This window comes from Salmo salar, chromosome 10, assembly GCF_965601325.2.
Source record: "Salmo salar chromosome 10, fSalSal1, whole genome shotgun sequence".
Lineage (NCBI taxonomy): Eukaryota > Metazoa > Chordata > Actinopteri > Salmoniformes > Salmonidae > Salmo > Salmo salar.
This window is the reverse complement of record NC_138300.1, coordinates 23,521,104-23,532,410: the sequence shown is the minus strand read 5'-3', so window position 1 is coordinate 23,532,410 and position 11,307 is coordinate 23,521,104. Positions and strand designations below refer to the sequence as shown.

Below are 11,307 nucleotides of genomic sequence, written 5' to 3'. Positions count from 1 at the left end.
ATCATGGTCACTCTAGATAGCAGAAAAAGACAACAGACAAAATACAACTTTGTTTGACTCCCACATAAATGTTTCCTAGAGTGTGTGTGACCCAATGTTACATAGTCACTGCCTTGATCTCATTGGATGGGAGATGTATACTGTATGAAGGGAGGGGGCAGAAATGGTCAGAACTGATAAAGGTATAAGAGGGAATATGAAGGCTTCCCCAGTCCCCAGTGCTTCCATGAGATAGAGAAAGACAAATACATGTATGTGAATGTATGACATAGCAATATGACCCTTTTATAAGTCCTAAATGGTGACCCTACACAAACTGAGAAAGTGAGAACTGCATTGTGGTGTATATAGAATGACATAGTCAACTAAATAAGATGAGCCAACAGTAACTGAATGACAAGGCTGAAAGTAGACTACTTCAAACAATAATAAATGGAAGGAGGAAGAGCCTATCACAAAGTGTCAACTTACTATGGCCAGTCGGGATCAGACAGGAATCAGCAAGTCAAAAATGACCAGGCAAAACCTTTGCTACATGCCAGAAATAGAGAGGCAACCTGAAGAGAAATATGCTGAGGTAGACACTGTGTTGTACATGCTCTGTAAAGGGGCAAAACTAAACAAAGAGCAATGGGGAGAAAGGAAGGGATTTCAAAGAGAAATAAAGGTGTCCATGAGAATGTATTCTCGATTTGTCTCCTCTTTGTTTTCCTTCAATTTCCTTGTGTGGTCAAAATTCCAGCAGGTATGATAAGAATTCAGTAGCTAAGGAGGAGACAAGGTTTTTCTTCATGTACTGTAATAACTCTATCATTTCAATCATAACTTAGTAAATTGTCTTGCACTCTGTGACAGCCACAGATTGTCATTCTTTGAATGCCTCTGGTATAAGGTACCCTGATGTCCTCTATGTAAGTGTGCTGTGTGGGGCTATGATGAATCTGTATTTGTGTGTGCGTGTGCGTATATGGTGGAGGGCCACGTGCTGTCCTTTGTCACTGTGACAAGTGCTGACATGATAGGTTAAAATGGTTAACAAAGGCAAAACGCAGTGACTACTGTTTTTTTTATTATTGCAAAATCGGACTTCAAAGTATTTTTCTGTCTAGACAGACATACATTTTTCATCAAATCAGAACAAATCAAGCTTCATTTATACAGCACATTTCAGATATGGAATGCAACACAATGTGCTTCACAGGACAAAAACTATAAAATGAAAGATTTACTACTCATCAAACATAAGAGGATAAAAAAAACAAAAGAATAACAATAAAAACTGAATAACTAAAAAGCACCCTAAGGAAAAGCAAAGCTAAAAATGAGTGCTTTAAGATCTCCTTTAAAAATGTCCACAGTTTCGGCCCCCTTCAGGTTCTCTGGCAGGCTATTACAGAGGCTGGTGGCATAGTAACTAAAGGCTGCTTCTCCATGCCTCTTGGCTTTGGGATAGTTAAAAGGCCAGTGCCAGAGGACCTGAGGGACCTACTAGGTACATAACTTAAAACCTGTATGGGATAGGGGGCAGTATTTTCACATCTGGATGAAAAGCATGCCAAAAGTAAACTGCCTGCTACTCAGGTCCAGAAGCTAAGATATGCATATAATTGGTAGATTTGGATAGAAAACACTCTACAGTTTCTAAAACTGTTAAAATAATGTCTGTGAGTATAACAGAACTTATTTGGCAGGCAAAACCCGAGGACAAACCATCCAGGATTTTTTGTTGTTGAGTTCACTGTGTTTTCAATTGGTTTTCTATGGGAACCTAGATTTCTGTAGCACTTAATTGCAGTTCCTATTGCTTCCACTAGATGTCAACAGTCTTTAGAAATTGATTGATGTTTTTCTTTAGAGAAATGAAGAAGTACGACTATTCAGAACGAGGGTCCAGCCTAGTGCACTCTAATGTTTTGGTGCTCGTGACCTGGAACGTGCTTCACTTTGTTTTCGTCCGGTATTGAACGCAGTTTATCCCGTCTTAAATTTTATCGATTATTTACGTTTTAAAATATCTAAAGTTGGATTAGGAAAGTTGTTTGAAATGTTTTGACAAAGTTTACAGGTAACTTATTCGATATTTTGTAGTGATGTTGGGTGAGCTGGAACCGGTGTTTTTCTGAATCAAACGCGCCAAATAAATTGACATTTTGGAGATATAACGACAGAATTAATCGAACAAAAGGACCATTTGTGATGTTTATGGGACATATTGGAGTGCCAACAGAAGAAGCTCTTCAAAGGTATCGTTATTTTGTTTATATTGTTATTTCTGACTTTTGTGTCGTGCCTGGCGGGTTGAAATACGATTGTCATGTGTTTGTTTGATGGGGTGCTGTCCTCAGATAATCACATGGTTTGCTTTCGCCGTAAAGCCATTTTGAAATCTGACACGGTGGCTCGATTAACAAGAAGTTAAGCTTTAATTTGGTGTATTGCACTTGTGAATGTATGAAAGTTAAATATTTCTAATAATCTTTTTTGAATTTCGCGCTCTTTAATTTCACCGGATGTTGTCGAAACGTTCTGCTAGCGGAACCCTTAGCCATAACAGGTTTTAAAAGCATGTCTGACATGTATTGGGGTGCACAACCATGGATTGATTTAAAAACCAATCTTAAAATATATTCTATAACTCACAGGCAGCCAGTACAGGACCTTAAAACCGGTGTAATGTTTGGTCTCGTCAGTACCCGTGCTGCAGCATTCTGTATGCTTTGCAGTTGACCAATGCCTTTCTTGGGTAGACCAGAGAGGAGAGTATTACAGTAGTCAAGCCTGCTTGTAATAAAAGCATGGATGAGTTTCTCTGTATCAGCCTGAGAGAGAAACGCCTACACCTTCGCAATGTTCCTCAGGTGGTAAAAATATATTTTGGTTACATTCCTAATGTGTGATTTGAAATTGAGTTCAGAATCTAAAATAACACCTATGTTTTTTACCTGGTGTTTTATCTTTATTGCCCATGAATCAAAATGTCGGCTAGATTCTTTCTCTGTGCTTTGACTCCAACAATAAGTACCTCTGTCTTGTCTTGATTTAGCTGGAGGAAGTTGTGAGCCATCCAAGTATTTAAATCACTAATACAATCTTATAATTTATCCGTGGAGCTAAAATCCTCTGGTGACACAGAAATGTAAATGTATGTATGGTCTACGTAAACAGTTAAAATAATGCTGTGCTTTCTGATGATGGTGCCAAGGGGTAACATATATAAACCGAACAGTACCGGACCCATGATACTCCATGATATATTCTGATCAACTGGCTTGTTCTTGTGTCAGGAAACGAAATACCACATTCATCAGATAATATACCTGGCCATTACAACAGATCAAAGATTTTTGACCACATTCGTAGTTACTGTGTTTTGTCTTTTTAGGGCAATATAGGGCTGCTGATACTATACTGCCCATAGGAAGGAAGGAAGGAAGGATGCACGCACGCACGCACGCACACACGCACGCACGCACGCACACACGGTCCAATTAATCCAGCCAACAACAGAAAGGGTTAATTAATCAGAAAGAGTGAGAGATTTGCATGTTTCTCATTCATTTCTTTGTTCTGTACAGGACACCTAAAGATTACACAGTTCTGCCAGATTGCCATGTATACAAACATGAGTAAATCACAACAAGTATATGTGGTCCCTCTTCCCTCCCTTCCACTCAGTCTCATTGCCCCTGTAGATGACTTTCATTAGTAATGAGCAGGACACAGGAAGAGATGAAGGAGGAGGAACAGAGACACGGCCAAATGTCTTCTGACTTGATTAATATACATACCTAATTCTGTTATTTTATACGGCCGGCAAATTAAAAGAGCTGGCCACTTCATTCCGCTGCTCCGTGTTTCCATTAGCCAGAGTGTGGGGAAGGGGAGGACCAGGTTAGGGATGACGCTGGTGGCAGCCTGGCTGTGTAAATTAGTGGGCGTGTCCCAGGGCTTGATCAGTACAGTCTGTAGAGTATTCATCAAGAGGCAGCTCCTCCCTTACACACGCCCTGGATGCTTTTAATTGCTCCTGGTAAAATAACTTTAAGAGGCGTTACAGAGTGGGACATGGAGAGGCTTCCTTTGCTTTGTTTGTGTGTGTGTGTGTGTGTGTGTGTGTGTGTGTGTGTGTGTGTGTGTGTGTGTGTGTGTGTGTGTGTGTGTGTGTGTGTGTGTGTGTGTGTGTGTGAGAGAGACAAGCTGTCGGGATCAATTTCGTTTTTTGGTGCAGATGTACAACTGTTGGGGGTGTGTTACGTGTGTATGTGTTGACTCAAATTGGGAGGGAAATTGCCCACAGACACCAGCAACAAGTTTTAGTGGTGCTGACCTATGGGGACAGATTCATTACGAGAGGGAGGATCCAAGGACAAAGCACTGCCCTAACAATAGAGACCATGCCTGCAGTAGCACAGCAGAGGTGCAACAGCAAAGAAGGCCTATTGTATTAAATCTGAGAGCGGAGTCCCATCTGAAGGACTGTGACAGTGTAACTACTGCAGCACTGAATGGTGCTTGCTTGGTATATACAGTGGGGGGGGGGAAGTATTTGATCCCCTGCTGATTTTGTACGTTTGCCCACTTACAAAGAAATGATCAGTCTATAATTTTAATGGTAGGTTTATTTGAACAGTGAGAGACAGAATAACAACAAAAATATCCAGAAAAACGCATGTCAAAAATTTTATAAAATGATTTGCATTTTAATGAGGGAAATAAGTATTTGACCCCTCTGCAAAACATGACTTAGTACTTGGTGGCAAAACCCTTGTTGGCAATCACAGAGGTCAGACGTTTCTTGTAGTTGGCCACCAGGTTTGCACACATCTCAGGAGGGATTTTGTCCCAGTCCTCTTTGCAGATCTTCTCCAAGTCATTAAGGTTTCGAGGCTGACGTTTGGCAACTCGAACCTTCAGCTCCCTCCACAGATTTTCTATGGGATTAAGGCCTGGAGACTGGCTAGGCCACTCCAGGACCTTAATGTGCTTCTTCTTGAGCCACTCCTTTGTTGCCTTGGCCGTGTGTTTTGGGTCATTGTCATGCTGGAATTCCCATCCACGACCCATTTTCAATGCCCTGGCTGAGGGAAGGAGGTTCTCACCCAAGATTTGACGGTACATGGCCTCGTCCATCGTCCCTTTGATGCGGTGAAGTTGTCCTGTCCCCTTAGCAGAAAAACACCTCCAAAGCATAATGTTTCCACCTCCATGTTTGACGGTGGAGATGGTGTTCTTGGAGTCATAGGCAGCATTCCTCCTCCTCCAAACACGGCGAGTTGAGTTGATGCCAAAGAGCTCCATTTTGGTCTCATCTGACCACAACACTTTCACCAGTTCCGACGGGCGTGTATATGTATTCTTGAGCAGGGGGACCTTGCGGGCGCTGCAGGATTTCAGTCCTTCACGGCGTAGTGTGTTACCAATTGTTTTCTTGGTGACTATGGTCCCAGCTGCCTTGAGATCTTTGACAAGATCCTCCCGTGTAGTTCTGGGCTGATTCCTCACCGTTCTCATGATCATTGCAACCCCACGAGGTGAGATCTTGCATGGAGCCCCAAGCCGAGGGATATTGACAGTTCTTTTGTGTTTCTTCCATTTGCGAATAATCACACCAAATGTTATCACCTTCTCACCAAGCTGCTTGGCGATGGTCTTGTAGTCCATTCCAGCCTTGTGTAGGTCTACAATCTTGTCCCTGACATCCTTGGAGAGCTCTTTGGTCTTGGCCATGGTGGAGATTTTGGAATCTGATTGATTGATTGCTTCTGTGGACAGGTGTCTTTTTTACAGGTAACAAGCTGCGGTTAGGAGCACTCTCTTTAAGAGTGTGCTCCTAATCTCAGCTCGTTACCTGTATAAAAGACACCTGGGAGCCAGAAATCTTTCTGATTGAGAGGGGGTCAAATACTTATTTCCCTCATTAAAATGCAAATCAATTTATAACATTTTTGACATGTGTTTTTCTGGATATTTTTGTTGTTATTCTGTCTCTCACTGTTCAAATAAACCTACCATTAAAATTATAGACTGATCCTTTCTTTGTCAGTGGGCAAACGTGCAAAATCAGCAGGGGATCAAATACTTTTCCCCCCACTGTATGTTCCTGTAGGGATTTACCCAGACAGGTCAAATGGCCAGAAAACACCCCTGGAAAACTCCTGCCCCTGATGAGAGTAAAAAAATGAGAGTAAAAAAAATCAACACTTATATTGAAAAAGAAACTTATACATTTTAGTTAAGGTGCAAATCCAGGTGGCAAAATCATAACGATCAAATGAAAGTTAATTAATAGGGGAAAAAATAAAGACCTTGAATTTTCATCAGTGCACAGACTGGTGTCAATGTTATCTGTGGTATGGATGCCCCCATCCTTCCCTCCCCCATCTCAGCCCATCTGTGCCCACCAGCCTCCTCTACTCAGAGCCCAGCGCAAATTAGGTCTGATTTTAATAACCCAAGGGAAGGGAACTGTTGCATTGTTTTACTAATAGGGAGGAGGAGTGTTTGTTGAGTTAATTTAATAGATTGCTTTGAAGAGTAAGTGTGTGTGTGTATGTGTGTATGTGTGTGTGTGTGTGTGTGTGTGTGTGTGTGTGTGTGTGTGTGTGTGTGTGTGTGTGTGTGTGTGTGTGTGTGTGTGTGTGTGTGTGTGTGTGTGTGTGTGTGTGCCAACATGTGGTGGTTGTGGGGGCGTTGCACATCTCTATAAAATCGAGAGGGTTGAGTGTTGCTCCAAGACACTTGTGCAGAGCTATGCTTTGTGACGGACAAATGTCAGGAGAGAGCCTACTGAGTCCAGCTCAGACAGAATTCCACTCACTGGGGACAGTTGATATCCTGTCAGAATACACCCTGATGTTAACGGGGGAAACCTTGGAGGACCACAGCAATACCAGCAAATGTGAGTTTGATAAACGTGTTGTAATTTACATAATAATAAAAAGTGCTCAGGTTTATATTGTATCATGTACACATAATTATATTTTATTATAATCATTGTCTTATGGTTGAGGTTAAAGTTTGATTGCTATAATTGGTTTTGAATACGTCAGATTCAGTATTTTCCTCATTCGTTATGATACAAATAATGTTACTAGATTAAACCTGTAACCTAAACACACCAGTGAGATGAAAACGTTTTTGCAATGTTTTGCAATGAAATGTAAAGATTAAACATATAATGTTTCGTCATTGACTTCTTCTTGATTACTGTTGATTATGAAAAAATATATAAGTCTCTTATCATGAACATGCTGTAAGAAAGACTAAAACTTCACAATGTTTATGTTGATGTCATGGAAAGGTAATTTTCAGTACAGTATTCCCTGTAATTCCAGTGGGGCCAGGGTGCAATGAGGAGTCATGTCCACAGGGGGCGGTATGGCCCTGCGCTGGCTGTGGAGAGTCCATCAGAGACCCTGTGGTGCTACGGGTTGGGTCAAACCAGCAGTGGCACACAGGGTGCCTGTACTGTGACGAGTGCCACTGTCCCCTGGGAGAGAGTGTCAGCTGCTTCCTGAGGGACGGGAGGACCTTGTGTAGGACAGATTATGCACGGTGAGTCAGCAGCTTTGGTGGGACAGTAGAGAAGTTATAACGATAAAGATGAACATTGTAAGGTCAACTATGTGTGTATATTATGTTTGTATTTTTTTACTCTTTGAATGTGTTTGTTGATGGTGTGTGTGTGTTTGTGAACAGCTTCCAACCTTTAGTTTTGTCATTTTTAACCATGTGAATGTGTTTGTTATTGATTTGTGTGTGTGTGTGTTAGACTATTTGCAGAGAAGTGTGGAGGCTGCAGGGAGGCAGTACTGTCCTCTGACCTGGTTGTGAGGGCAGGAAGACAGAACTATCACCCTGACTGTCTGCACTGCTCGCTCTGTGGTGCATTACTCATGCCTGGGGATAGCTTCACCCTGGGACCAGGAGGACCATGCTGCCAGGCAGAGCACACGATGCCAGAGCAACAGATCCAAAAAGCAGACACACTAAAGAAAAGAAAAGGTCTGTGAAGTTTATATGCGTAATAAAATATTGAGAATTGTTTTCCTTTCGAGTTAATGGTAATTATGAAACTGTCTCAAAGGTCTGACTCATCTTCCCTGTAATTGGTAAGTTTAATGTTCCTTAAGTTAAGTTGAATCATTCTCACCTATGTCAGGGTCAGGGAGAAGAGGAGGAGTTTGGGAGAGAAGGTGGTTGGACAGGGGTAGGAGTAGAGGGGTGCGGGTGCGGGTGCGTACCGTCCTCAGTGACACCCAGCTGAAAGCCTTGTGCACCTGCTACTCCCAGACCCCCCGGCCCGACGCAGCGGTCAAGCTCCAGCTAAGTCAGCTGACTGGCCTAAACAAGCGGGTCATCAGGGTGTGGTTCCAGAACAAACGCTGCAAGGACAAGAAGAGCGACGCCAAAAAAGGAGGCAGACCAGTGTCAGACTTGGACTTCACAGTGAGTAGTGTGTGTGTGTGTCTGTCTGTGTGTCTGTCTGTCTGTGAACAAAGTTGATCATCACTAACTATGTTCCAGGCCCTGCTGTGTACTGCAGCCAGACCGATGGTGGTCCTCTCTCCTGAGCCCCCTGACTTTGCCCTCCAGATTTACGTCTATGAGTCATCATGGCAACCACTTGATGGCCAAATCAAGCTCTCAGCTGACCATGATGAGCTGACCCTCACTCATATTTCCCAGGTAAATCAGAGTGTGTATCAGGTAGTGTAATGTCCCTTTGTGTGACATATCAGACCCTGATTATGACTGCAACAAGCTAACCTTAGACCTACACCTTATACTGTAGATTGAGACTATAACTGATTGGTATTAGCTACTCCTTTATCCAGTTTCATTAGTCAGCCCTGACTGTGGTGGCCAACACTCATCATTTCTCTTTCACTTCCCCTCAGAGAACGTGTTTTTCAGAAGACCTAGGTTCTCCACCGCAGCAGGGTGGTGAGCACGCCGTCACCATTCTGACTATCTAGACAGCCACCATCCCAACTGAACTGTTACTGTAACTATGCAGAGTTATCAAGACCCTGTGTCTAATCTGAAGGGGCTTCAAGCAGCTGTAAATCATGTAATTAGTTATTTAATGTATGCTATTATTATTAAACTAGTTCCCAAACAGGAGAATGTTGTGTTGGAAAAAATAGATGACATCATTTGGGTCCCAGTTCTGCATGTTTTGTTTTCTGTATGGGTAAATGGATTAAAGGTTATGGATCAATGAGATAAAACAAAATGTGCACCACTATACTATGGCCCATGCAGCACACAGTGGTTTTACACCATGAGAATTCATCCAGACCTCCAGTCATCACATGAAGCTTTATCTTCTGGCAGACTATGGTGTGATCTGTCAACATGTGATTTAAACACAGTCTGTTTGTATAGTCACAGTCTGGGAGTTTGCGTTTGGGAATTAATTAAATCTCCACAAAACCAAGCCGTCAGATGTCATCTCTATTGGAACATATTTCACTCCTAAATGTGAAACTCGGATTCTGAACTGATTGATATTTTCTGATTGATTGTCATGGAAATGATTATTCACTCTGTCTACTTCCTCATCCACTTTACAACAACTCTAGTGTGAAACCTATTATTGTAGAAAGCAAATCTGAACAACTTGTTCCTTCTTCCTGTTTGACTAAAAGAAAAATGCATTTGGGTTTTAGCAATCCTGCTGTAGGCAGATAATGTTAATGGCCATATCACCCCACAAGGGGGCAACTTTTTCCAGTTCTTCAATGGCAAAGGTTCAAGATCGAACAACAAGTTGACACAATAACCCTAAAATCCATCTAGGCTGTGTGAAAATTGCAGACCGACATCTTCGAGGGACTCTGTTAGTACAATCTGTCTGTCTGCTTTGCATGCCCATTTGCATGCCCTCTCAACGTCACTACCACTGCATGCATTCTCCCATAATATCTTTCAGACATTTTATCACTTCCCACTCAAAACAAACAAATACATGTTCACTCATTTTCATCTATAACTTTTTAACTCTTTCATACACTCCTTGTATGAAGAATAGAGTGCTACCTCATCTCTCTTTGTCTCTTTACCCCAAAAGTCATTCCACAGCTGCACCATTGAGAGCATCTTGACTAGCTGCATCACCGCTTGGCAGTGCTTGACTTGGGATGGAAGAAGTACTTGAGCTGTCTTTTTCCAAGTCGGTCCATTAGACTATGTTCACCAAAATTCACATAAAACTATAGACCTCTGATTATTCACTGTTACTCTCCATGACATTTAACCACATTTTCGTGACGATTACTATTGCCTACATGAAAAAGTAAGCAATATTGACACTGGAAAGCTGCTGTGTCTGATCCCATGTAGACATAACACCTCCTGCCGTTGTGCCCTTGATCAAGGCACTTAGCCCTCCACATAGAACTGCACTGTTAGTCACATGTCAACATGTGAGCTCCTGGGTGTGCAGGCTTTTTCAACATTACAACCAAATAGCTTTTCTTTTTAAAATGATTCCCTCATTCAATAAATCAGGGATGAAATGGATAAGGTAGCTTACTTCAAAGCAAAGAATCTAACTAGACATGTATACAGTTGATGTCGGAAGTTTACATACACAATAGCCAAATATATTTAAACTCAGTTTTTCATAATTCCTGACATTAAATCCTAGTAAAAATTCCCTGTCTTAGGTCAGTTACGATCACCACTTTATTTTAAGAATGTGAAATGTCAGAATAATAGGAGAGAGAATAATTTATTTCATCACATTCCCAGTGGGTCAGAAGTTTACATACACTCAATTAGTATTTGGTAGCATTGCCTTTAAAATTGTTTAACTTGGGTCAAACGTTTTGGGTCGCCTTCCACAAGCTTCCCACAATAAGTTGGGTGAATTTTGGCCCATTCCTCCTGACAGAGCTCGTGTAACTGAATCAGGTTTGTAGGCCTCCTTGCTCGCACACACTTTTCAGTTCTACCCACACATTTTCTTTAGGATTTAGGTCAGGGCTTTGTGATGGCCACTCCAATACCTTCACTTTGTTGTCCTTAAGCCATTTTGCCACAACTTTGGAAGTATGCTTGGGGTCATTGTCCATTTGGAAGACCCATTTGCGACCAAGCTTTAACTTCCTGACTGATGTCTTGAGATGTTGCTTCAATATATCCACGTAATTCTCCTGCCTCATGATGCCATCTATTTTGCGAAGTGCACCAGTCCCTCCTGCAGCAAAGCACCCCCACAACATGATGCTGCCACCCCCGTGCTTCACAGTTGGGATGGTGTTCTTCGGATTGCAAGCCTCCCCCTTTTTCCTCCAAACA

General features: G+C 42.1%; 1 protein-coding gene across 1 annotated transcript; it reads left to right on the top strand.

The window, feature by feature from the left end:
• Positions 1-6,751: 6,751 nt before the first annotated feature.
• Positions 6,752-9,298, top strand: LOC106613797 (insulin gene enhancer protein ISL-2). Its single transcript, XM_014216415.3, has 6 exons — positions 6,752-6,898; positions 7,335-7,554; positions 7,772-8,004; positions 8,162-8,448; positions 8,527-8,688; positions 8,901-9,298. Exons 1-6 carry the CDS (start codon positions 6,769-6,771, stop codon positions 8,976-8,978), a joined length of 1,110 nt encoding a protein of 369 aa, XP_014071890.2. The 5' UTR covers positions 6,752-6,768; the 3' UTR covers positions 8,979-9,298.
• The last annotated feature ends 2,009 nt before the right edge of the window (positions 9,299-11,307 follow it).

What these genes read in the sequence shown, in the direction of transcription:
- LOC106613797 (XM_014216415.3), top strand. Translation starts at nt 6,769, where the DNA reads ATGTCAGGAGAGAGCCTACTGAGTCCAGCTCAGACAGAATTCCACTCA. An exon ending in CCACAGCAATACCAGCAAAT is followed by an intron (nt 6,899 to 7,334) that starts GTGAGTTTGATA and finishes CTGTAATTCCAG; the next exon opens with TGGGGCCAGGGTGCAATGAG. An exon ending in TGTCAGACTTGGACTTCACA is followed by an intron (nt 8,449 to 8,526) that starts GTGAGTAGTGTG and finishes ACTATGTTCCAG; the next exon opens with GCCCTGCTGTGTACTGCAGC.